The sequence below is a fragment of the Gobio gobio genome (genome assembly GCF_949357685.1).
Source record: "Gobio gobio genome assembly, chromosome: 11".
Taxonomy (NCBI): domain Eukaryota; kingdom Metazoa; phylum Chordata; class Actinopteri; order Cypriniformes; family Gobionidae; genus Gobio; species Gobio gobio.
This window is the reverse complement of record NC_137104.1, coordinates 49,492,335-49,520,331: the sequence shown is the minus strand read 5'-3', so window position 1 is coordinate 49,520,331 and position 27,997 is coordinate 49,492,335. Positions and strand designations below refer to the sequence as shown.

The 27,997-nt window shown below is 37.9% G+C and overlaps 1 protein-coding gene across 2 annotated transcripts; it reads left to right on the top strand.

Annotated features, from left to right (window-relative positions):
- The first annotated feature begins 860 nt into the window (after positions 1 to 860).
- On the top strand, positions 861 to 27,130 carry LOC307134378 (casein kinase II subunit alpha). 2 transcript variants are annotated; one of them, XM_079830076.1, is made up of 14 exons: positions 861 to 965; positions 5,104 to 5,173; positions 10,377 to 10,507; positions 12,670 to 12,781; positions 15,391 to 15,492; positions 15,589 to 15,639; positions 15,726 to 15,785; positions 16,988 to 17,071; positions 17,396 to 17,506; positions 20,186 to 20,287; positions 21,912 to 22,012; positions 22,111 to 22,259; positions 22,839 to 22,928; positions 26,734 to 27,130. In XM_079830076.1, the coding sequence occupies exons 3-14, from the start codon at positions 10,407 to 10,409 to the stop codon at positions 26,850 to 26,852; spliced, it is 1,182 nt and encodes a 393-aa protein (XP_079686202.1). In that variant the 5' UTR covers positions 861 to 965; positions 5,104 to 5,173; positions 10,377 to 10,406; the 3' UTR covers positions 26,853 to 27,130. The 2 variants fall into 2 exon arrangements, with proteins under 2 accessions (XP_079686202.1, XP_079686203.1); XM_079830077.1 differs by lacking the exon at positions 15,726 to 15,785 and having other exon boundaries at positions 885 to 965.
- Positions 27,131 to 27,997: the final 867 nt, after the last annotated feature.

The following is a 27,997-nucleotide window of genomic DNA, read 5'->3' as shown; positions in this document are numbered from 1 at the left end:
CTATCCATTCATCCTTCTTTCTATGCAACTATCTATCCATCCATACAACTATATCATCCATCTATCCATCCATACAACTATCCATCCATCATCTATCCATCCAACTATCTATTTGTCCATTTATTTATCTATCCACCCATCTATCTATCCAACTATCTGTCTGGCCAACTATCTATCATCTATCTATCAATCCAACTATCTACCCATCTATCCATCCAACTATCTATCCAATCATCTATCCATTCATCCATCCATCTACCCACACACACAATATATATATATATATATATATATATATATATATATATATATATATTTTTTTTTTATTTTTTTTTTATTATTGCCCAAAGGGAGTCATAAAATACAAAATATTGAACTGGTGACAAAACAATTACATCAAATCACAACTAATTGACAACATACAATAATAACAAAACCAGGGGACAGAATCGGATACATTTAGACCAAAATGTATGAAAAATCAATTCATCACATCTGGATCACGCAATAGCCATAGGCTACTTTATGCATGTATGCTCAGAATTAGGAATGTTTTCAAATATTGAACATTCTACAATTACGTATACAATAATAAAAAAAGAAAAACTACAACCACAAAAAAATATATGAAAAGTGCCAGGGAGAAGTAAAAAAGCAGAATATAAAAAAAATACTTATTCAAACTTATTCATTGTACTGTCTGTGTACGTTCTTACTTAAATCAATAAATCCATAAAGTTGAGGTTTTATTATTAAACTGTATTTATGGATGTGAAATGTGGTTAAACATATAAGCACATTAATCAAAAGCCTGTGTTCAGTAGGAGGACAGATCGATCCAGCGCCTTCGAGCGGAAGCCAGTATCAGTGAGAGCGCCGCTGCCACGCGCCCCCTGCAGGACTGGAGGAGCGTCGCGTCTCCTCGCGCTAACTTCGCCGCCGCCATATTAACACAGAGCTGAGAGGTAATACAAACCGCCCTTTATTTTAATACTTTTGTTTCATTCTCTAGGAACTTTTAATACGTACATAATCCTTAAATCGTTTCAAGGACGACGAGGGAGTTTTGTGTGGGGCATTATGCTCTCTTGTGTCTTTAGAAATGTTTAATGTGTAGATGATGGAACGTTAGCATGGTCGTGGCTAACGTGATGATATGCTAATGAAATGTAAGATAAACTCGATGATTTGATGGCATTTAAATTATTTAACGTTTAAATGTTGTCGTAAATGTGCTTAAGTGTAGATCTATTTGAAAATAAAGCAGCTGAGTGGTTGCGAATGTGTAAAATAAGGACAGGCTGTTAGATTAGTTCCTAACTGATGCTCTACATCCTGATCTGAATGAGTGTTTGAGCTTCATGTCTGAATTTGGTCCTTATTCCACTTTATATATGTAAAGACCTTCATAAAAATGTAATATATTTAACACTCTGTGTTTTGATCCTGTATAAAGAGGCTGCAGATGATATTTAAGCTCATTGGTGGATAATTCATTAAGACAGTCAATATTTAAGTATTAAAAATGCACTAAAGGTGCATTTGCTTCCATGTGAGGTTATAGGTTTATATTTATAAAAACATCTGTTTTAAATGCTTTTATCAGTATCCACTGAAGGCACTGAAAGGGTCTTTACATTTGACAACTTTTATTTGTTATTAATAAACAAACAAGCAAGCCTAGAAAAAGAAATGCAAAAGTAACGCAACACCTTACTTTCCATAAAAAGTAACAAAGTAACGCAATTAGTTGGAGCAGTCTGGATGGTGGGGAACTGGTTTGTGACACTCCTTTGATTCCAATGTATAATTATTAAACCTAGAATAGTGAGCTAATTATTTAGGCAGCATTTTTAGGATGCATCTAAAACATGTCTATAGCCGCGCTTCCACCAAAATTACCCGGAACAATTTGTACCAGGAACTTTTTTTACAGGAACTTTAAAAAAAGACAACGTATGTTATTATCAGCTATTACGGACATTAACCGCGAGATTGCTGAGACGAACGCGCGCCATCGGACAGAAAGAGCAAGACTGATATTTACTGAATGCTGAACGAACCTCGCAAAAGACTTAAAAATGCCGGTTGAAATAAAATGCTGCGCAGAGTCAGCCAATCAGCATGTTCAGCGCCCAAGTCCCACCCCCGAAAGTTCCCGAACTTTGAAAAAGTACTACCTCACGAGCAGGGCCGTTTGGAGGGGTGAAATATTTACCCCGAACTTCATTTAGACCCTGGTTCCTGCGGTCGAAACACACCGAGTACCACCCCAAAGTTCCTAGTTCCTGGGGAAAGTTCCTGCTGTGGAAACGCAGCTTATGATGCTCAAAAATACAGACTTTGGCCAATGGGACACTTTTTCCCGGGCAAACAAATAAGTGTTGCCACAGTGATGGAATACTTTTAATTGGTGGGAGGGATAACCTGTCACTCGCATGAGATCGACCAATAGCATGAGATCGACCAATAGCAAGCCATCCAATCATGTCCTGCCCTACATTTGTTCTTGTTCGAGAAGCAGGTTCCTTCCCGCATGTATAACACAGTAGAGAAGAAAAGCCTATTATGAACTTTATGGGTCTAAAAATGTCATGGAAGTTTCAATATTGAATATAGATATAATAGTTGAGTACTTTTTTAAGCGATTTATACCTCATCTTATTGTTTATATGTTGATATAGCAAGTGTAAAGTTTCATTCATAATGTTTCTCCTTTAATCCGGTTTAAAAAATTGTCATGCTGTATTGTCCCTCACAACCAGCCCAGTTTATACCTCTGTGTCGATTATATACTAATTTCAAGATATAAAATTTAGTGTTGGGTATCGTTTGGGTTTTTTATGATATCGGTGCCAAACCGATACTTTTAAAACCGTACCCGTGCCTGTAAAAAACACAAAACGACTGTGGATGACATTTTAAGAGTGGCTTTTTATTAACTGTTATTATTAGCTTGTCATTTAAAACCCTTTATAATGGTCATGTTAGTTGATCTATAATGCGCGATGGGAGCCGCTAGGGCTGTAACCAAAAATAAAAACCTCGATTAATTTAACATTTTACTTCGATTACGATTGTTGAGCGATTATTATTTTCATTTTTTGCCCTCATAAGGTTTTTGAGTAAGTTCCTGATAATGTTTTTACTGTAAATATTTTCTACTATTAAAGGTGGATTTTTTTTTTCTAATGAAAGTGCATTTCTTTGTGTACGGTTGAGTTTCTAAGCTACTTTAGTGACTTTACTTTAGTCACAGGACAGCGTTGACACTGCGTTTCTGCGCTGCTCTCTGTGCGCGATCTTCACGTGATGTGAGAGCTACTGTCTGTGAGTGTTTGTGTGTCAATATATCAGGCAACATAATACACTATTAGTTCAACATAATACACATCTGATGGTCTAAAATCGCTTTAATGTTCAAACTGGCAGGCCTTAAAAATACATACAAATGACAAAGCTTTGTGAGGACGCAGGTGAAAGAGGTCTGCCTTCAGGGCGCGCGCGTTTTCAGAGACGCGACACGGCTCGGCTCTGTGTCACTGAAAAAGCTGAGCACTGAACAGATAAGTTTTCCGTATTGTTGTTTTTGAATAGTGCACAATCGCTTTAATGTTCAAACTGGCAAGCCTTTAAACGCATTTACTTGACAAACTTTATGAGGACGAAAGTGAAGCGATCTGGCTTCGGGGCTTGTGCGCGCCATCTGTGTGTGTGTGTGGCAGCGCGTAGGCTATAAGAACGGCAATTAACTTACCTGTATAAACTGTAAAACATGCAGTTACTATAGTGATTCTGGGCATCTATAAACAAAGATAACTGCTCCTGCATCTCTCTGTGTGCCTGCAAACTGCACTTGATGTGACTGACGGGGCGGAGTCACGTGACTAAAACCGAAATAACCGACATGGGAAAAATACGTCGGTTAGAGGTTCTGAATTTCGGTTTCGATTATTTTTCGATTAATCGTACAACCCTAGGAGCCGCCATGTTAGTTTGCGCCTCTGAGAATCGGATCTTTCGGATTTACAACACGTAAATTCATCCACATCTCGCGAAATACATGAAAGTAAGTAACCGGTGAACTGAGAGAAGAATAAACTATATAGTTACTATATAATGTGTATCTGGTATGAAAAAAACACATAGTCAAATTATAACTGTCTGAAAGGATTGTCATTGCCACTATTGACTTCAGTGTGTTGTTTTTTTGCTAGTACTTCTGCGCATTTAAATGTCTAAACCTAAAAAAAAAAGTTAAGTGGTTGAAAACACTGAATAGTTGTGATATGTGACGAGATCTGCGTTCTGACTCGGTCCGGTTACATACGGTTCTATAGGGTTTCAGTACCTAACCCTAATAACATTATGGATTTAAACTTGGCCTTTGTAAAAAAAAAAATATATAAAGCAAAACATTAAATGTGCAAAGACAATTGTAAGCGACAAGTTGACTAGCAGCAGCATTATCGTTAAATCAACTAGTCGCCCAGTCTCGCACATCCCTACACACAGAGAAAAAGGGTGTCAAAATTATACCTTTAGGGGTACAACAGCTTTTCGCTGGGGCAGTACCCTTAAAAGGACATATTTGTACCTGTTTTACTCCTAAAAGGTACATATTAGTACCTTAGAGTACAATTACGTACCTTAAGGTCCTACTATGAACCTATTTGTGGTAAAAAAAAAAGAGGTACAAATGTGTCCTTTTAAGGGTACTGCCCCATCGACAAGCTGTTGTACCCCTAAAGGTACAATTTTGACACCCTTTTTCTCTGTGTGTACGTCAGATACCCTGGGGTTACATCCTGCTGAGTTCATTGTACATTTTGTTCACTGTCTGTGCACTAGTGACTGAGATCGACACCGTTCTGATGGAGAGATGGAAAATGTTTCTTAATAAATGTTTATGATTGTGTTTTTGACTGCATCATCACTTGGTGTGTTCACTACAAATGTTGCTTTGAGGGGTTTTGTTGCTGTGGCCCGGTTTGGCTGCACACGACAGGTTTTGTTCATACAAACAAACAAGCGCACATCTGTGCAAACGATACCGACGTGAGTAGCAATTCTTAATGTTGTTTGTTTTACTTTGCCTCACAGGTGTTTGGACTGTCACCCTCTTGTAAATTCAGTGCAAGATTCCCCAAGGCTGCCGCAAGTACAATTTAAGGTGAGTATGAGTTAAAGATCCATTGTTTTTTTTTTAACCTAATTTGACATAGGGGAGCATGTAAAATGTGTCTGCATATTTGATCTGTAGATTAGATCATGTAATTTATTTTCTCTGAGATACTATAATGGCTGCTAGTGAATACAGGCTTTGTGAATCATGTGATATCAGGTTCAGCGCTCTTCTGAGGGGGCAGGAATCTTTGGAATGGCGATCAAACCCAAATCCCATCTGGCAAAACAAAATTATCCATTGTTGCTGATGGTACATTCCCATGAATGTCATTTAGCATCATTGTATTTTTGTTCCAGCATCCCTGCTTGACTTCTGGAGCATTCAAGCAGACATGCTTTTAAACGGACTAGTTGGCGAGTTGCGGCTAGTCGATAAATTGGTCCCTGTATAATTAGGCAGGTTTCAGGTTTAGTTCACCCTGATCTGATGCATTTCTTGAGTAGCATTTACATAAATGCTCAAAATCAGCTGGATAGTGTAACAATTTATTTTTAAATTGATATGCCATCTTAGGGTGTGTTCACACTTGGCATGTTTGGTTCAATTAAAACAAACCCAAGTAGACCGAGACTACTGAAAAGATGGGTCTTGGTCCGCTTCCAAACAAACTCTTGTGCGGTTCAAATGAAATATGAATCCAACACTGACCAAAGACATGCCAACGAACCAAAAACAGGACATCTCACAAGATGCGACCCTACAAAGGACTGAATGCTCACACATACCTGTTTTTTCTCGTCATAGTCGTGATGTTGCCCATCACAGTTCGGTACAGGTGTGTGATCCGTGTCTCCTCGCAACAGATCTTTGTTTGTGTGACGAAGGGATTCCTGCTGCTGTTTTGACTCCTTTACACATTTTATAAGCTCTTCACAAGTTCTCAGCTGGTCAAAGTACCATTATATGAGCGTTTATCCCAGCACACAGCATTGTTTTGGATGTTCGTAAGTTCTGTCTCAAAATAAACGCAATAAAAGCCGACCAGTGAGGTTGTGAACGTATCCCAATGCCTTTAGGTTCGGTGTTAAAATGCAAATGTGAACGCTGAGTGGACCAAATGTTTGGACTGAATGTTTTTTTTTTTGGTCCGGACCAAATGAACCAAGCTAACCGAACTACAAGTGTGAACACACCCTTAAAAACACAATCTACCTATAAAAAAAATAAAAAAAACAGCCTGAGACATGATTGAATGCTCGAGATGTCTGTCTGTATGTGTATAGCTGTAGAGGTTATAAATCGATAGATAACTTTTCTAATAAGGCAACAATACAGGTATTTTGGCATCTTGCGTCGCTAACATTTAAGGGTCAGCTCTGTATTCTTACAATGTCTGTAAGATTTGTTAGCATTTTGCGTCTTCAGGCAAAATTTATCAGCAAATAAAGTGTTTACGCATTACAAGTATCTCGAGATGCATAATTAGATTACTTTTCATAATAAGATTAGTGATTATTCATTACTTTTCAAGTAACGAGTAATGTATTGCTTTTAAATGTACAACAAAATATCAGTTATTTTTCATATATGTAATGCAAGTCATGTATTGACTGACAGCTCTCCTGTCCACATGTTGAGAGAAATCAGCAAATCTGCAATAATTAAATATAAAAAAATACGGATATACTCCATGTATTTAATATCACTTTATTAACCAATAACTTTGTTTTTTGTTAAAAAAAGCTCAGCCCAGGTGAGGAAAAAGTAATGCAACACGTTACTTTCGATAAAAAGTAACAAAGTAAAGCAGTAAAAAAAAGACTTATTTTAGGGAGTAACGCAATATTGTAACACATTACTTTTTAAAAGTAACTTTCCCCAGCACTGTAGATGAGGACATCTGGGTGCATGTTAAACATAGAAAGAGTACACATTGTTCATTTATGTACTTCTGACGTTGTAACTAACAATACAAAGCTGGTTGAAAATGAGCAAAGTTATCCTTTTAGGCCAAAGATGTTTCATTTGTCATTCCCAATGGTTAAGCTAATCCTGGTCGAAATCGTGTCCAGTATGACTTAACAATGAAGTTAGAGGTGGAATAGGATGATTTGGTTTCCCTTTCAACTAGTTAAATGAAATTACAGTAGAACAGACTTGGGTAAAATCGAATCACACTAGGGTCCTGCAGGCCAGTTTTCATCAAAGCACTGATTCCTGAACTGTATCAAAATGGTTTATTAAACAGGCGGTTCCTGTTTTAAAGGGATAGTTCTTCCAAAAATGAAAAATTATCCCTTGATTTACTCACCCTCAAGTCATCCTAGGTGTATATGACATTCTTCTTTCAGACAAATACAATCGGTGTTATGTTAAAATGTCCTGGCTCTTCCAAGCTTTATAATGGCAGTGAATAGCAGGCCAAAATATGATTTCTTGGACGCCCAATAAAGTGCATCCAACCATCATATAACTGCTCCACACGGCTCCGGGGGTTAATAAAGGCCTTCTGATGCGAAGCGATGCGTTTGTGTAGGAAAAATATAAATTTTTAAAACTTTATAAAGTAAAATATCTAGCTTCCGGCAGACCGCCTTCTGTATTTAACACAGAAAGTGTAGCACCTCTCGCAGTTCCAACGTCATTGTCGCGCCATTTACGTTTTTTTCATAAGTTGAATACGGAAGGCGGTCCGCCGAAAGCTGCCATTCACTGCCATTATAAAGCTTGGAAGAGCCAGGACATTTATTAATATAACTCCGATTGTATTCCTCTGAAAGAAGAATGTCATACAGGATGGCTTGAGGGTGAGGGTGATGAAATCATGGGCTAATTTTCATTTTTGGGTGAACTATCCCTTTCAAATGTGATGAGACATTCAGAGCTTTTGTAAAATGAATTGATTTCAATGACATTAACCGACCCGCAGTGCCTTTAATGGTGTTTCAGAAGCATAAGCGTTACTTTTGTTCTTTCACATTTGAGAATGGGGTTTTCAGACATTCAAGTCACCATAGTTGGGTGAACTTCAGTGGTGAACGGAAACTAAAACATATATAATTTTTGCGTATTTCCAACAAAAGGATTTTTTTTTTTTAGATTGATCATATTGGTCAGAAGAGAGAAAAATTAGCTGTCACTCCCTCTGCCGTTGTGTTAGATACATTTGTGCAGCAGCATTAACTAGTTTTCTGTAATGTAATGCCAAGGTAAGAAAATGCAAAGTATATGGTTTTAAATGTTAATTAAAAAAACATTAACTAGATTTTTGTTGAAATGCATCATCACAGTCTGTGGAAAGGGTCCATTGGTCATTATTTATTGACGTTTCGGTTTAGTGTTCTGTTCTTTTACTTAAAGTGATTTTTACCAGGTGTACAATAAAATGGAAATGAAGAAGGGAACTGAGACATGAGTTGAGTTAGTTGCCACCCAGATAACATGTTATCCACCCGTAGTGGTTATTCATTACCTCACTTACTAGAAGTCCCAGTGTGCTTTTGATGTGTTTTGCTCTATAATGTCAAACTCTGCATCAGATAGGTCAGCAGGTGAAGGAGAAGGAGCGCTGGATGGTAAATCATTCTTATTATTCTGGACTGTTCCAACAGGTTTGCCCTTGGAAGCTTGTGGTGTTGGACTGGTTATGGGTTGATTGAACCACCTTAAAATAATGAGTCATTTGTTATTAGTTGACTTCATTGGTTAAGATGAACTAAAAATGAACAATACTGCTACAGCATTTATAAATGTTTGGCCCTTTAGCGGTTAACAAATAAAACTGCATGCATTTTGGGGAAGAACATAGTTTTGGTTGTGCTTTGGCTCTGCGTGTGGATGAATATGGTTATCTTACTGTTCATAAAACATTCACTGCTAGGCTTAAGAGATATAACCAGTTTAGATGGAAAGGATCTCAAGCTGACTCACTAGCTGAAGACGTAATTGCCGTTATGCCATTAATGTATGCAATATACGCACTATCCCATGAGAAAAATCCTCACAGGTTTAAAATGTAAACACCTATAATAGGCCTACCATAGTGAATCAGGGTAAAATAAACTCATTTTGGAAGGATTGATTGGTTGACTCATTTAAAATGTGTTAATTTGATTAAAAAAGTTATACAGTGCTCCTTTAACTAACATTAACAAAGATGAATGATGTGAAAAAATGTCCATATTTAGTTCATGTTAAAGGGTTCGTTCACCCAAAAATGAAATTTCTGTCATTAATTCTTCACCCTCATGTCGTTTCAAACCCGTAAGACCTACGTTCATCTTCAGAACACAAATTAAGATATATTCGAGCTCTCTGACCCCTCCATAGAGAGCAACGTAATTAACACTTTGTTAAAATAGTCCATGTGACTCCAGTGGTTCAATCTTAATTTTATAAAGCGATGAGAATACTTTTTGAACAGCGTTGGCCAATGGTAAGCCGCCGTGCTGGCTTAGCTCTGACGTAACTGAAGCGCTGGACAGTATTTACTACGTCAACAGTGTAGGAGACCGACACAGGGACGTGAAGAAATTGTTGAATGAAGTCGTTATTTTTGCTAGTTTTTTTGCACACAAAGTATTCTCGTCGCTCCATAACATTAAGATTGAACCACTGTAGTCACATGGACTATTTTAACTATGTCTAACGAAGTTCTTACAGGTTTGGAACGACATGAAGGCGAGTAATTTATGACAGAATTTTCCTTTTTGGGTGAACTAACCCTTTAACTTATGTTAACAAATGAAATCTTATTGTAAAGTGTTACTTACAACTCTAATTAATCACTTTAAAATGAATAGAAAGCCAAAAAAATCAAGAAAACTCAATTGTGTCCTTAAGCCATCTTGTGTGTGTGCGTGTGTTTTTTGTTTTTTTTAGTGTGCGTGTTTTCAACCCTGAAAGAATGTGCTGACACCGTTTGGACTGCGGTGGTCGAGTCTTCCTCGGTCTGCTTGCATCTAGATTAAAACTTTCCTCTATCTGGGCAGAGTTTCAGAACCTTAATCCAATTTATCAAGACAGTCAGGGGTCCGTGTCGTGGGCGGGGGCCTGTAAAGCCAAACATGCCAGTTGGAGATTTTGCTTTCCTGTTGTTTCTCCACGTGCAAATGGGGCCACGTATTTCAGGCACCAAGCATTACATTGCAGTCAATGTTATCGATGTGTGTCGGCCTGATAGTTCTGTCCCTGTATTGATTGTTTTGTGTGTGTGTGTGTGTGTGTGTGTGTGTGTGTGTGTGTTCAGCCCTGACAGGCGCAGCCACACACACAGATCATGTCCGGCCCTGTCACGAGTCGATCCCGCGTTTATCCAGACGTCAACACACAGAGACCGCGGGAATACTGGGACTATGAATCTCACGTCGTAGAGTGGGGGTGAGTGCTGAGACAGATTTTGTTCAGCTTTTGATGACACTGCGTGATTTTGATGTGAGAATGAATGTGGACTGATATGAGCTGGTTTTCTGAAATGATGCGGAGTCTGTATTTTTGTAGTTTGGGTTACATTACAAGACTTCTGGAAGGTCGAAGATTACTAAAATTACAGAAATTACAGGGTTATCACAAGATTGGATTGTTTTAATAATGTTTTCCAAGCTTGGAATAAATATTTTTTTAATTATTTATGCTTTTACTCAGCAAGCATGCATTAAATTCATTTAAAAGGGATAGTAAAGACATTTATATTTCAAATAAATGCTGTTCTTTTGGAATTCATATTCATCAAAGAAAACAAAAATATGAAGCAGCACAACTGTTTTCAACATTGATAATAATCAGAAATGTTTCTTGAGCAGCAAATCATCATATTCAGGGCTCGACATTAACGCTTGTCCGCTTGTCCGGGACAAGTGGATTTTTTGAAGGGGCAAGTGAAAAACAATTTTACTTGCCCAACGGACAAGTATCCTGGTTAAAACGTCAAAACAAAAAATAACTAGGGAATCACCAAAGTGCAATAATGATTCTGCATTCAGTTAGTGTAAGTGGAGATCGATAGTGGATAATAATATAAAACAAACTGACGTTAACAAGATTGTGCTGTTGAGGCTCGCGCAGCCTCTCGAGGAGAAAATCGAAAACAAATGAGTGCCGCTCACACACAGAAACTCAGTTAACATACACAGTTAAAATTGTGTAGTTATTATATTTATAACATATGATACAGTTAAGCAACATCACACTAACAAGAGTGTTGTTTTCCTGAATACCATCACGACTGAAAATGACACTGATTTCATACGCCAGTTCCATAAACAATTTAACATTAAGTCACTTACATTTTAGAAGCAATATGGACTGTTTTTGTTCTATTTCAGCAGCGAAAATAGTTCCAAACTAAGATCACAGCAGAACCGTAACGCATCTCACGGCAACAGTGTGTGTTAGTTAATGATTCAGCGTTTTAATGAATCGGTTGAATCAAAGATTCAATGGCCTATTCGTAAACGACCGCCAAATTCTTGAATGATTCAGCCGTTTCACTGAATCGACTCAGTGACTCGCTCCTTAAGACGGTCACATGCTGCCACCTACTGGTGGTTTAGTTTCATCTTTCCAACATTTCTTATTTGTATATTCAAAAATATTTAAAATAATCAGCCTATAGTGTCTTATTCTAATTTAATTTATTGATCAAATTTAAGAATATAAAAGGAAAGCCGAAGCATACCCTATATTTAATAAGATTATGGAAAAATGGCCTTTATAAAAAGGTACAAATATGAAAAATATGCATATTTAAATATGTCAAAGCTGATTAAACACTGGTGAGAATATTGCTTCAGTATAGATTATATTTACAAAAAAATCCGGACAAGCAAATGTTTTTCTCAGACAAGTGAATGACAGATTTACTTGTCCGAAGGACAAGCGTGTGAACAGGCTTAATGTCGAGCCCTGATATTAGAAGGATTTCTGAAGGATCATGTGACAATTCAGCTTTGATCACAGGAATAAATTACATTTTAAAATGTATTACAATACTAAACTTTTCGTTAAACTTTAACTCTTTAAATTTTAAAAATATTTCACTGTTTTTACTGTATTTTTGATCTGCAGAAGAGACGATAAAAAGGTCAAACTTTTTCACAATCCATAGTGATAGTGAGTGAATTGTTCTTTTGAGTTTACTTTTTTGAATAAATCAGTGTAACGTGAAGGATTGTGCCTGCACAGTAATGTATTGATCTATATCACAAGATTTGCTCTTTCTCTCGCAGTGACACTGATTCTCGATTTGCGTGTTTAAGGGCAGATTTATTCTCAATTAAATGAAATTGAATTGAACAGAACACAGGGGTCTTGAGGACTTTGTTGTTCAGAAACACAGTAGTAATTGCAAGCTAATGGTGTTTGAACACGTCACATGTTTAATGATCATATATAAATGATCTTGTTAGTTTTCATTCAATTGTCAGAGTTTGCAGAGGATTGTGTGAAGTGTTTCTCTGTAGGGATACAGTGCTGATGTCTTTATTTGTCTGGATCGGCATTTCATTTGCACTTGTAATAACAGCTGTCGGTCTTGTCAACAGGAATCAAGATGACTACCAGCTGGTGCGGAAACTCGGCAGAGGAAAGTACAGCGAAGTGTTTGAAGCCATCAACATCACAAACAACGAGAAAGTAGTCGTCAAAATACTCAAGGTGAAGAGCGTTGTTATTCCATCTTCCTGATGAGCATTGGGAGAAGTCAGGTTAAGGGAAGACCCTTAGACTCATGCTCTCCAGGTTCTCATTTTCCAAGTCGTTGACAAGAACGTATGCTGAGATAAGCCTGTTTACGTTATGGAAGGCACTGGATGGTATCGAAACCAGAAGCTGCTGGCCGACGTTCAGATGAACGGGCGCCTGTCGAATTCTTTCCTCGCCCCCTCCTCCTCTAAACCAGAGAAAGCTCTAGATTCTAGCGATAACACCCGACGAGCTGAGAGCTTCTTTTCAAGCTAAGTGATAAATAGTTTTGAAGATTAGCGCCGTTGTCCCGTAATGTAGCCTGTCGTGTATAATGAACTTCCCCTACCTGGAGACACGAAGGATGAAGCTGCACGGATTGAGTCTAGACGCAGTTATATCAGATGTCATTGCGTCAAACTCGTCTGTGCTTCGAGATGAAATCGAAATTGTTCTATACTTTGTTTGGGAGCTGTGGCTTGTTCCATTCCCCCTTAAGCTCATTGTCAAAGTGAAATAACTGCCTCTGATTTAGTTATTTTTTCCTGATGTGACCAGTGTCATGTTGGTTGTGAAATAAACATTAACCAATAATCTCTCAGCCCACTTTTCATGATCCAATCAAGTCAATTCACCTTTATTTATATGGCGCTTTATACAAAACAGATTGTTTCAAAGCACCTTCATTTGGGCATTTACACAATTTTCATGATTTGATTTAATTTCAATTCACAAGTTTCGATTCAATTCTGATTTTGACTCAATTTGATATTGATTTATTTGCATATACTGTATATCGGGTACAGAGTGTGTCAATTATTCTCAAGAGAAAACCTGTTGAAATGAACAACTGATTTCTTTACAAATATTTGAATTGCACAAAAGGCAGTTTTTATTAAAACAACTTTAAATTAAAACAACTTTAAAACAAAATTAGGTTTCTTCTCCAATTCGTTTTTGAAATATAAATATTTAAATACTGGTATAACTTTATTGACAGATTTATTCAAACATGTATAAAATATTGAAGAACAGGTAAAAATATAATGAATAGTGAATACATTTATGACAATGTTCCTCTCTAGTGTTTTTTTTTTTTTTTATCAAAATGAGAATCGATTAGTATCGGATAATCAATATTTTTAACCCAGCCCTAAACCTCACAGTAACAGGAAAATAATAGTCAATGATGCAAATTTCTTCTAATATGAGTCAAATTCAAGTTCTGCTGTAAAGTAGCTCTAAAAAGATGTCATTATTCAGCTCAAGTCTGGTCAGTATTGATTCAATTCTGCTCAATAAATGGCTGCATATACATGGACCCTAATAATCAGATTGCAATCGGACTACTAGCACAATCGGACAATAAAAAGGAAAAGATTAACCACGTCAATCGGAATGAATTGGACAGATCTGATTAATTTTATTCGAATTGTAAGGGGTTGTTCATTCCTTTTGTAACCCGATTGAGAGGACATGCACACACTTGATTGGATTGAACACCGAAACTGGAGAGTTCTGCGCGTGTGCAATGAGGTAGAAATAGTGTAATGACATGCGGAACGAGCTGTTCTTCCTGTTGAATAAAGTCATTAATGAGTGTCCCGTCATTCTAAGATTCTCTTTCCACTCATTTTCTGAAGTGGAGCAGGACAACGTCCCACCAGTCCTTGTTTCGGATGCTATGTATATTCTACTGCACAAGAGGTGTGATTAACGAGCATAAATTAAATGACTGTATGCAATTGGATAGTCCTTCAACCAATCAGACCACAAGAGGCGTGATCAACGGGCAACCATTGCTTCTCTATCCATCATCGTGTTAAACCCGCCAATAGCGCGCCAGGTGGATAAGCCAGTCTGTGATTGGTTCCCGCAAAAGTACAGTAAAAATGAAACGTACAGGTTTCCAGACTGAGTTGCAGGGCGAAATCAAATCGCAGACAGATCAGTCTAATGAACTACACAAATCAACGTTTAAAAAACAATATGCAAAATCAAAATTGAATAGCTCTTTAACGGATTGCGAAAAGTGCATGCAACCTATTGGAAAGCCCGGATGAGTCATGAGTTGGGTTAGTAAAATAGCGTAATTATAGTTTTTAAGTAGAAAATAGTATTTATGTAAAGAGATATAGTAAAATACACCCCCAAACATCGTCAACTAACAAAATTTAGGGGACATTGCCCAACTCTAGTGTGTGCATGTCAAATGATTAAATCCGATCAGAAGCTTGGGACATATAGATGCTTACATCAACCCGTTCACTTTATTTTACGTTCATGTAAACACTGCATTCGGATTCATCAATCTGAAAGAATTCATTCAGATTGAAGCCAAAAGTCCATGTAAACGAAGCTACTGTGTAAAGTTCATCATTGACCTGATTTCAGTTTTGTCCTCATCCGATAGTGTCAGTGTTGTCAAACAAACACAGATGGATAAAATCAATTCCCTCCCTAGTTTATTTCCCACTGAATATTGTTTAACACATTATGGAAGTTAAATGTGTTGCAAATGCCGTTTTATGTCGTCTCTAATGATTTTGTGTTGCTTGTTTTGTCATTATTTCCATATGCAGCCAGTAAAGAAGAAGAAAATTAAGCGGGAAATCAAAATTTTGGAGAATTTGAGAGGCGGCCCCAACATCATCACACTTCTAGACATTGTCAAGGATCCAGTGGTCAGTTGGTTTTCTTGATGATATTTGATATAAAAATATAATCTTTATTGTTGAGAATGCGTCTTTAACTGAAGTCTCTTGTGTTTCTCCCTCAAGTCTCGAACCCCAGCTCTGGTTTTTGAACATGTGAACAACACAGACTTCAAGGTAAATCCTTTCTGCCACCTCAACAAAATGTAAGACCCAAAAATCAGTTTGTTTAAACTCAACCATCCGCTTGTTCTGTCGTGCAGCAATTGTATCAAACGCTATCAGACTACGACATTCGGTTCTACATGTACGAGATCCTAAAGGTAAGTTCCTTCAGATATCATCTTAAAGCTGTTCACAGAAACTCCACAGTATCTCAAGTCTGTGCCCACTTGTACCTAAATATTAGTTTTTGTACCTGTATTTTTCCAATCTGTTTCAAACTCTCCCCATCTTGAACCAATGTGTAGTTGTCATGTTGAACCCCACTTTCTGCATTTGTTTGGTGCTGCTAGTTGTGCAGCTGTTACACACTCAGAAAGATCGTATTGCTCCAGTTTTAGTATGTTGTTGACGTACATTTGCTGTTAGTCAGTTGTGTGGGAATCCCGGAGTTAATCTGGATCAGGTAAACCTGCGTCACTGCAGCAGAAAGAGCATCTGTCCACTGACTTAACCTCTGTACCTTTACCACTCTTGCTGCTTTTCCCTCCTTCTGTTTCTCGCTTTGTCTTTGATTCCCAGACCCTTTTTGTATTAGGATCAACAATCTCCTATTTCTTATAATGTTGTGAAATAATATTTCAATTTGAATACATTGTAAAATGTAATTTATTCCTGTGATTCAAAGCTGAATTTTCAGTGTCACATGATCCTTCAGAAATCATTCTAATATGATGATTTGCTGCTCAAGAAACATTTATGATTATTATCAGTGTTGAAAACAGTTGTGCTGCTTCATATTTTTTGTGGGAATGGGATTCTTTGATAAATAGAAATTTTAAAAGAACAGCATTTATTTACAATATAAATATTGTCAGTTTTATTCAATTTACTGCATCCTTGCTCCATAAAAGATTATATATGGGATTGTATTTATTTTATATATTTATTTATTTTAAAAAACATATAGAAGTCATTGCATTGTGATTATTAGAAAATATAGATTTTTTTTCATTCGGAATTTTACAAGATACAATTAGATTATTCCCTAATGTTTTTTTAATATTCAACCTTTTTAAATTTACATTAAAATTGAGTTAAATTAAATTATACAGTATATTAGAATTGTATTAGAGTATATAAAATAATATAATATTTTAATATACAAATATTCATCAGCTATCATAATTTTTTTTTATAAAAATCCAGTAATCACAAATATAAAATATTTTTAATGTACAAATATTTCATCAGTAATCTTTATTTAAAAAAATTATCCAGTAATCACAAACAATGAAATAATGATTTATTTGTCAAGGCATGAGAAGCCTGTTTGTAAAGTCTGGTTCTCTCTGTCTCTCAGGCTTTGGACTACTGCCACAGTATGGGAATCATGCACAGAGATGTAAAGCCACACAACGTAATGATCGACCATGAACACAGAAAGGTACTGCCCGCCCGCGTCATCACTCGCGTCAGCCTTTGTGTTTATGCCATCTCACTCCACACGTCTGATTGGCTAAATGACGACGAGCTCGCTTGCCTGCACCAATCACAATTGCTGTAGTAAAAGAGAAGCTTTGTTTGTTGCTGTGCAATCAAGCACATTACTTTGAGCTAGATCAAATTTAAAATGTCTACAGTTTGCACATTCCCTGCATCAGCTGGGTCACTCTTATGAAAATCAAATTGTAATTATGAATCGTTAATTATTCCCCTGTTGGCTGAGTTCACATTTGATTCTTGTCTGATCGTGTGTTTTGTTGTTTAGCTGCGTCTGATAGACTGGGGCTTAGCAGAGTTTTATCACCCCAGTCAGGAGTACAACGTCAGGGTGGCGTCTCGATATTTCAAAGGACCTGAACTGCTGGTGGACTATCAGGTGAGACAAGAGACAGCGATACAAACAAGACTTGGTTTGCTGTTTGAGACACAAATCTAGCATCAAATGCTTCTGTTGAATAAGCATGCACATACAGAAATAGGGCTGTCAAAATGGCTGAAAAGCTAAATTCAAAATTCTTTCTTAAATATTAGCAAAATTCGAATTCTATTCGAATTCTAAATATTTCATGTTAGAGGGAAAAAGTACTGTATTGTCTCCTATGCCCACAAGAGGACACAAGCGATTGTAAACCAAATCAAGCATTGCGTCTTTTATTGAAATTAAATTATATTTTATTTAAGAATTGTTTAAAAAGTTAATGCACTGTAAAAAGTTAATGTAATTTCATTAATGAGCATATAAGAAAAATTAGGTAACAAAAGTGCATAAAACTGCAAGTGCATGAGTAACCCGTGAAAACACCTTCAACAGACAACGTAACGTGAACACAAAATAACAAACGGACATTCAGAAACAATCCATTTCCACTCACTAAACATCTACATATTGTTCGTCAAAAACACCAAACAGTCAACTTTGCTGAGGTATGGTCAATTATGTCCTTGCCAGCTGCGCAATATGTGGATCCATATACTGTATTTTCCGGACTATTAGTTGCATCTGTCAAAAAATGCATCATAAAGAGGAAAGAAAACATATAAGTTGCACTGGACTATAACGCCGGCTTCACACCGCGTGCATTGGCAGGGCAGAAGCAGTGCGGAGAGCGGGAGCCCGCTGTGCATTCACACTGGCAGCGGTTGTCTCGTGCAGCTGAGCCTCTCCCGGCAGTACGTTGTTCAAGTACCCATCTGTGGACTCATTCCTCCAGCTCTGGCCATCTTGCTTTCAGTCTGCGATTAGCTTTCTTTGTTTTCTTCATTACAGTTAAAGTAACCTCTGCTTTTCGCCAGTCCCTCACAAGTTTCTCACTCACTCCAAACTTTGCATATTTTACTACCTGCAGTTTGTAATTTGCAGAATAGGATTTTCTTTTTGGGGGGCATTTTGTTTGTGTTCAGTCTCTCATACCCCTTTTCCACCAGAATGAACCGGGTGCTAGTTCAGAGCCAATGCTAATCCCAGTTCATAGTTGGTTCGACTGAGGAGCCTTCTAAGAACCGTTTGCTTTTCCACATGCTGAGAGCCACAACAGAGCCAGGTCTTACGTCACTGTATATGTCTCATCTTTCTCAGCAACGCTAGCGAGGCAGTGGCAGTGTTGCCAAGTCCGCGGTTTTCCCGCGGAATTGGGCTACTTCATCACTGTTGCCGCGGGTTGAAGCGACCCCAATTATGTGATATTTAGCCCCGGGAATGCGAATTTTAGTACGCAACCATGCCAAAAACACATATTTTACCCCCAAATGTGATTTTTACCGGGGAAGCCCCCCTGAAACGTGATTGGGCTTGTTTTGAGTAGCAATTGGGCGTGTTTTGTTGTGACAACCTGGCAACCCTGGGCAGCGGGAAACACACACCAGGCTTGTTTGAGATGCATCGACGCTGCACAGACCAATCCACGTATGATATTAAAAAAAACGCATGAGTGAATCAAAAGCATAAGGAGTCGTGTGCTCTCGCTGGACTCGTTATCATACGGCGATCGGTCTCTGCACAGCACCGCTGCCAACAAGCCTTCCATCAACAATGCAAACGTTGTGTTACTATTGATTCACATGGCTTTACGATCCTACATCGGCGACAAAACACAACGAAAACACAGCGAATTCAACGCATTCATGCATTACGCCGCAATTTGTATAGATGGAGATTACAAACGAGCAGCAGCTGTTAGCTCCATTAGCTGCTATTTCAACAATGCGGATCTCAAGTTTGTGTTGTTCTTGTTGACCCCGCCCCCAGCGCCTGACGTAATCGGTTCTTACTTCTAGCCCAGCAATGTTTTGGTGCTACTTAAGAACCACTTTTCCTGGCTCGGAGCTGGGGCTTTGGGTGTGGAAACACAAAGAACCGATTTGAAACTAGGCTCTGGCTCCAAACTAGCTCTAGCACTGCCTTGGTGGAAAAGGGGTATCAGTTGTCTTTAAGTTATTATTTCAGTTAACAGTTTTTTCAGTTGTTTTCAGTAAATTTTTTCATGGGTAGGCTACAGGAGCACCCTCTCGCAGCTGTAGACGAAGCTAAATGTTTATTCTTGTCAGTCAGTATGAATTAATTTTGATATACAAGTCGCAGGACCAGCCAAACTATGAAAAAAAAGTGTGACTTGTAGTCCGGAAAATACGGTATACCGCATGATTTTTGTCAGCAGGTAGCGTATCATCTTTCATTTATATCCATCTCATGCTCCAAAGCCCTGATTGCCTCCTGCACTTCTCTGTGTCTGACTATATATACGGCGTCGAACAGGTTGCCCATTTTCTCTCCGAGTCCTCACTCTTTGTTTCCGCCTCTTTTTTTTTCCGCGCTGTACTGGATAAAAAAATAACGCGTAAGCTATGCCATCATGTCTCACGCGCCTCTACCAAAAATTCAAATGCACAGTTTTTGCATTCGAATGTGCAATTTTTTTTTTGGTGTAAATTCAACGAATATTTGAAATTCAAATTTTTATTTGACAGCCCTATGCAGAAACAGTATAACATTGAGTCGTTTGGTTAGTTTGTTTCGCTTTGCTGCTTGTTTGTAGCTCATGTTGGTTTCGTCCCACAGATGTATGACTACAGTTTAGACATGTGGAGTTTAGGCTGCATGTTGGCGAGTATGATCTTCCGGAAAGAGCCTTTTTTCCACGGACACGACAACTATGATCAGGTGAGACCTACTGCTTTCAGGTGTTTTCAGATATTCATTGTCTTGCCACTTTATAGTGTCCTCTTTTTGTGACGTAATCCCAATTCGTATACTATACATTACAACATTATCAGAATTAATTTGCCTCAAACAGTGTTGGAGGTCATTATTAATTATTAATTACTAAGTAATCAAATTACTTTTCACTTGAAAAAGTAAAGTAAGGGATTACTCTTAATTCTTCTGTAATTTAATTAGTTACTTCTAATGTAATTATATAGAATTGTTGTATAATCTATACAGTATTTAATGCAAAGCAATAGTGGATTTAACAAATATTTAATGTTAAAATGTGTTTTTAATGTAAATCCTTTACACACTTTGGTCTATTTAAAATTATTTAAAAATTAAATAATTTATGCAATTGTATAAAAGTTTCTTGTTTATCCTTGTTTGTTCAACTGTTCAAGATTGATATAGGATTTTAAAAAATATTAGTAATAAGTTATCCAATATTTCTAAGTAATTAGTACAGTAATCTCATTACACTGTTGAAGATCAGTAGCGAGTAATTCACTACTTCTTAAGAGTAACTTACCCATTTTTTAAATTTGCTCAGAATTGAGCACATTTTGAGAATTGTATGCACTAATATTTCCCACAATCCCCCTTGTGTTAGTGAAAAGAAAGATGTGTGACCCCTTTCTGATGTTATCAAGATGATGTTAGTTTGTGTGTCCTACTGTCTGTCTTGGTAAATAAAGTGCAGTACATACTTTGCATACTCATAAGTATATAAGTTATAATAATATTAAATATATTAGGGCTGCAACAACTAATCGATAAAATTGATCACCAATTTGATTATCGATTAGTCACGTCTGTATAAACAACAGATTAATCGATATATCAGAATAATCATTAGTTGCAGCCCTAAAAGATTATTATATATAATTATATAGTAATATAACCATATATACAATTATGATGACAGAATTTTTTAGGCCAACCTGAAAATGAGTACATTTAGCACTTCCGGTTTCATCAGGTTTTTTTTTTTTAATGGATTTTTGTTTAAATGCCTAAAATCAGGTTTCTGGTTAACACAAGCTCAATACATTTTATTCTATGACATAAAACACATTAGTAATATCCCCTTGTGATAAAGAAAAGAAATGGGACTACAGTGTTTTTTTGGGACATTAAACGTCATCCCACTGAACAGGAAAACTCATCTACTCAGTAGTCGCTTTCACAGCTTTATATTTACAACCACACACTTGCAAACTATTTTAACTCAAATTTAAGGAGATGTTTTTTTATTTTTTATTATTAGGACTGTGGAAGTTGTGCGACTGTGGTGTAGTTCAGTTGTATTTAGGCTTTAAAATTCATAAATGTTATCTCAATTTGAGAAGGTTATCATAACCAAAACATGCAAGAATCAAACTTGTGCAGAGCTAATTTTCTGAAATAATCCAAAAGCCAATGGAAAAATCCTGTTGGGATTTTGTGGAGGGAATCAGGGTGATGCTGACTTCAGGTTGGCCTATAAAACACGACAGCTGGTTTGATCTGTTGGATGTGTGGTGTCTGCTGCCCTCTGCTGTTTTTAACCAGTACTGTTTAACACGTCTTTGTCCAGCTTGTACGGATTGCCAAAGTCCTGGGCACAGAGGACCTCTACGACTACATCGACAAATACAACATTGAGCTCGACCCACGGTTCAATGATATTTTGGGAAGGTAAATTGAGATGTGTGATTGTGTTTATGCATGTAACCTCAGTTTAAGGATTTTACTATGTCTCTTTTATTCATTGTCCTCTTGCTCTCTTTCTCCAGACATTCCCGGAAAAGGTGGGAACGGTTTGTCCACAGTGAGAACCAGCACCTGGTCAGTACTGAAGCGCTGGACTTCCTTGACAAACTGCTGCGCTATGACCACCAAGCTCGCCTCACTGCCCGCGAGGCCATGGAGCACCCTTATTTCTGTGAGTGTCTTCATCTAGAGAAGCTCAAAAAAATCAAACCCTGATTGCCACATTTACAAGAAGATCCGTTGCTATAATTCTCAAGCCAGAGTCCAATATCTCTAAAACGCATTTTATTCAATTCTGCTGGCTTAAAGGGGACCCATTATGCAAAATTCAATTTGATAAGGTTTGAATACAGATGTGTATCCACAGTGTAAACAAAAATCCACCACTCCTTTTTTTTTAATAGTCACTATAAATCATAAACGGTCTCTCCCAATGAGCGGTTCCAGATTTCCCTCTACTTTTTCGTAAGCCCCGCCCATGACTGGTGATGATCTGCCCTATTGGCATAGATCCCGCCCTGAGTGAGCCGCAGCACTCTGCCATTTCCGTTTCCTCACTGTAGCAGCTGCAGATATAGAATGTCTGCGCAAAAAAAAAACATTAAAAATATTGTTATTGGATTTACCAATGAACATGAGTCTCCATAGACTCCTGGCATCTGAGCCTCTGAGGACACGGTGGATGAATTTCATTAGGACAACGGACTGTACTGATCATGCATTTCATCACTGTGCTCATGTCTCATGTCAGATCCCATTGTGAAGGAGCAGGCGAGGATGGGCTCCACTTCAGGACTGTCCACTGGCTCCACTCCAGTCAGCACATCCAGTATGATCACAGGTCAGTCATGTGACTCCCACCCTTGACTCATGCTTAACTTTGCTTATTGAATTGAGAAGTACAAATGATAAATATAACTGCAAGCAGCAATTATCGGGGCCAACATGGCTGGTAGCATCAGACCAAGTGCAAAAACAAGCAACAAAAAACATTAAGATGATTTTAGGCAAAATGGCAGAAAAATATAGTCACTGGTAAAGTTATTTAATGGTTTATCACTTTCAACCAATAGGTGGTGCTGTGACCTAATTGATGTGGTGTGGTCAGAGTGAGGTGACAATGATGTATGTGAAGTTTGTTGTCATTATGCCAGCGCATTGCAGAGATACAGCCTCAAGAGTCATTATGGCATCATGATTCAAATTTGTTGCTACGCTATACAGAAACGGTTTTGTCTTTCGACACCAAATCCATAACTTTTTGTCAGCGCGGTCTGACGATGATTTGATTTTGGTGAAATTTGAACAAATGGTCTAGCAGGAGTTCGAAAAAGGTGGTTTGGTATCTATGTTCTAGGCATGACCCAAGGAGCCTATGAAGACCAGATTCATTATGATGGGCTAATATAATCAAGTTATAAGAATTTTTGTAAATTATGTTTTGACTTTAGACCACAAGGTGGCGCTTCCCTGAAACTTTTAGTACCTCAAGGGCATGGTGCTGAAAACGCATACCAAGTTTGGTAATGATACGCCAATGTGTTCGTTAAAGGGTAACTAAACCCTAAACCAACTTTTTTTAGTTAATGATCTGCAAGACTGGGGCTTTATTAATGCTGTTCATTGATTTGAGTAAATGTTTTGACATTTGGGTATAAAGTGTTGTAATTCTATAGCCTGACAAGCTGTTCATTTGCACTGTACTAGTGAGAGCAGTCAGAGCATAGCTGAGATGGCATTACAGCCTATGGCTGAATCCGAAATCGCCCCCTATACCCTCATTCACTATTCCCCAAGTTATCACTTTATTTGAAGGAGTGAATGAAAATGAGTGAGTGAAGTCGGACAGCTGTTGTGTTTAGGCTACATCGGCTGTGCATCGTTATTGCGGTGCGATGTGGGATAGAATGAGTGCACTCAATAACGTCCTCTGTGGTTTCGGACACCTCTACAAAGCGCTGTCCCCTCCAAATAACGGCCTATTTGAGGTTATAGGGGGCGATTTTGGATTCAGCCCTTGATAATAGCGGATAATTCAAACTGCACGCGGCAGTGATGAGCGCTGTGATGAGATTAACAGCGTTCTCCACATGGATCATATAGCACATATATAGACCAGAGCAAGCGTGTTTAAGTTTTTAATGGACATATTTCATATACTCTAGTGCTCCGAACATCTACCAGAAGCGTGTATGCGCACATTTCATCACGTCGTCTTCAAATGAAATGTGCACTAATTAGGCTACACCGATACAACCATACATCTGATCACGACCGCGATGACACGATGGATTATTCTGCTTATACAAAAGACAATGAATGATGTAAGTTAATAAATAGACTGACAATTCAAAGAAGAATGGGCAAAAAAGTAACTGCTTTATTCTTTCTGATGCGTGTCATTTGTTCAGAGAGCTCTCTTAAATGTATAATCTGCGTTAAATATCCGCGTTTCTCCCTCCTTCTGTCAGTTTGTTGTTATATAGGGTTAGATTTTTAAAATGCTTAAGGTGCCCTCAACTGTTTTTTTTTCTCTCCGTGGTCATATTTTAATATTCATGTGCCTGTAATGAGTGTGTTGCAGGTCTGTGTTTTATCGGTTGTCTCATAGCATCATTTTTTGGGTCTTTGCAAACCTGTATTAACTCATGACGTCATGACAGTAAAACAGGGCATTCCAGTCAATCTCCTGCAGTATTTCCTCTCTCAATCAGTAGAAAATGTGGTTAACACCCGGTCATGCATAGGGGGAAAAAATACCGTCATATACCGTGAAACCGATATAATTTAGAAAAATACCGTGATATACATTTTTGGTCATACCGCCCAGCACTAGTATGACTGCACCGAATCTAAAGAGACCAGTTTTGTGATTTTTGGCCAAAGCGTTCAGAAGTTATAAGGATAATTTTTAGGGCTGTAATCTCCCAGTCGATTAGTCGATTATTAGTCGATACGTCTGGCTCGACCAAAATTCTGATTGGTCGATTTTTTGCCACGTTCATTTCATCAGTTTTGCTGCGTTCATTTAATCAGTTTTGCCGCGCCGCGTTCATTTCATCAGGTGGAAAGCACTAATTGCTAATGGGGGTGTTTTCAGAGCACCCCTGTTTCACAGGTAACAGTCTGCCTTCAGAACACCCCCATTGTTTTCACTTCTTTTGGATTAGCCCAACCCACTGGAGATGCGAAGTCTCTCGCGGGTCCTTTGTGTTTCATTCCCCGCTGGGCCGCTGGCTCAAACGCACACCCATAGCGGTAAACTTGAGGAACGCCCATCAACATACACACGAGGGGAAGCGTCACATCACCGCGTTATAAGTGGATCTGTACTGTCAGTTTTGCCGCGTTCATTTCATCAGTTTTGCCGCGTTCATTTCATCAGTTTTGCCGCGTTCATTTCATTAGTTTTGCCGCGTTCATTTCATCAGTTTTGCCGCGCCGCGTTCATTTCATCAGGTGGAAAGCACTAATTGCTAATGGGGGTGTTTTCAGAGCACCCCTGTTTCACAGGTAACGGACTGTCTTCAGAACACCCCCATTGTTTCACTTATTTTGGATTAGCCCAACCCGCTGGAGAGAGAGACAGATTGAAGAAGGCTAGTTTTCTTGTATATTATTTATTTAATTGTGAGAGCGTTTTTTCTGCTCTTGATCTGGCTTGTTTAATAAATATTCCTTTTTTATTAAAGTGGACGTGCCTTTTGTGTTTAAGAGTACAAGCTTTAAGTTAATAGTCTATTCGTGTCTCAGCCGCGAAGCTGAGCTCCTGTTCGAGCTGCACAGAGCGGCTGAAATGAGTGTCTGTCAGTTATACATATGACAAAAACAATTGTCTAAATTATGTTGCATATTCCTCAAAAGTTCTTGTGTTGACAACACAGTGCTATATTTTCGGAAGTCATAGGCTATGATATTGCGCAGGTGCATGCGATGCGACGCTGTCAGAGCCGACAGATTCTTGTGTCAGACTCATTTCAGTGCAAAATAATCAGCTCTCAAACTATTTAATGTACTGCAAATAGCCTACTAGTTTTTATGTTTATTTATAATTAATTTAGGGAGACAACAAGGCTACCAAGTACTGCGCACAGTGTGCAGCTTATTCATTTAAGGTTTTTTTTTTCCTAACGTTATTTTAGTCGATTTTTAGTCGAAAATTTCAGGACTTCAGTCGACCAAGATTTTCTTTGGTTGATTACAGCCCTAATAATTTTTCATATCTCCTTTCATATCTCACTAGGTGGCACTGCGTCGAAGCGCTGCTGGCAGCCTCAGGTCATGCAGAATTCGCTAAAGCGTTGCAGAGATTCAGCTTCATGTTAATTTTTCCTTCGCTTGTTTTTTGAGAACGTTTTGACGAAATATCTTGAATTTCCTAAGTTTTTGTCGGCCTGGTCTGAAGATGATCTGTTTCAATTTTCACGAAAATCTGAGCAACGGCCTAGCAGAGAAATCTATACATGTGTCTTACCTGACACTGATATTACAATGGTCAGTTTTAGAAGGTTGTTATTTTTCTGTGACAGATGTTTTCATGAGAAACATCTGCAGCTCTTGAAGGAATCAAGCTTGTTTGTCAGCTTATCCTTGACTCATTGCGTGTGTGTTTGCTTCTAAATGCTGATGTGTTTGTTTCCCTGCAGGAGGCGTCACATCCATGTCCTCGTCCCAGCCGATGGCCAACATGGCAGGCTCTCCGGTCATCTCGTCTCCCAGTGCTCTTGCCACACAGGTTCCTGCAGCCGCCGGTGCGCAGCCCTGAACACACTCTCACGCTCTCTCTGCCCCGGCCACAGTTTTATGTTGAGTGTAAACAAACAAAAGAGAGACTAAACTAGGTTTCTTTTTTTTTTTCTTCCTTTTTTTTTCTCGTTTTTTTTTCCATACAATAATTATATATTGAAGCTGGGACACACAGCAGACAGTTGTTATGTTGCATCAGTGTCTGGCAGTTTTTCCTGATGATGGTGTCTATATAGAAACCACTACAGTGTAGAGATTCTGAAAAATGGATAATAAAATTTATTTTATATGTCCCTATTTTTGGCTTCTGTTTGTTATTCCAACAATATGGATATTTGCTGATGAGATTGCTGTTAATCTACAGGTTTCGGTTCAGTTTAAAACGGGGGTCTCCAACCTTTTTTCATTTGAGAGCTGCTTTTTAAAAAATGAAAGTTGCACCTGAGAGAGTGTAGTAGTAGTTCCAGTAGTCAGTACCAATACCATAAAACTTTTACGGTAACATTACTTGGTATCAATTTTGCTACCACAGCAAAAGTTTTTATTTTTTTATTTTATTTAACTATTAAAATAAATAAATAAATTCAATTCAATAGTTTATTAGCCTATTTATGATGATATTCAGTATAAGTAAACAATACATAAATATTTAAAGGCTGTATGCTGTTTAAAAGTAAACATTGTTTATATTGTGTTTATTTTTCGAGTGAAAAATAAGCAACCATCTAGGCATAATTATTATTAGTAGAGACGTATTATTATTACATAGAGACGTAGTTAAATCTACTGTAGGCTACAACAATAGCCTAATATATTCTGTCAAATTTCTTCACGTTAAACCAAACTTTTTTTTTTGACGGGTTGCCTTTAAGTTGACCTTAGTGTGTTTGTGTTCATGTTATGAAATTTTTTTTAAATGAGGGTTAGGTCCTCATTTAGTGACAAACGGCAGAGACTACAAAGACAACGAGCGAGAGGCAGAACATGCAGGAGTAATATTTCAATAGTATTTAGCAGTTTAATATTCACAGACAATAGTGTATATGTATGTGTGTGTGTGTATATATATATATTCGGCTACATTCTGGAGTCCTGCGCTTGGATAAACACGGAAGCGACCACGCAGCTGCGGGTACCTCGGGAGGCTGTACTACCGGTACTACA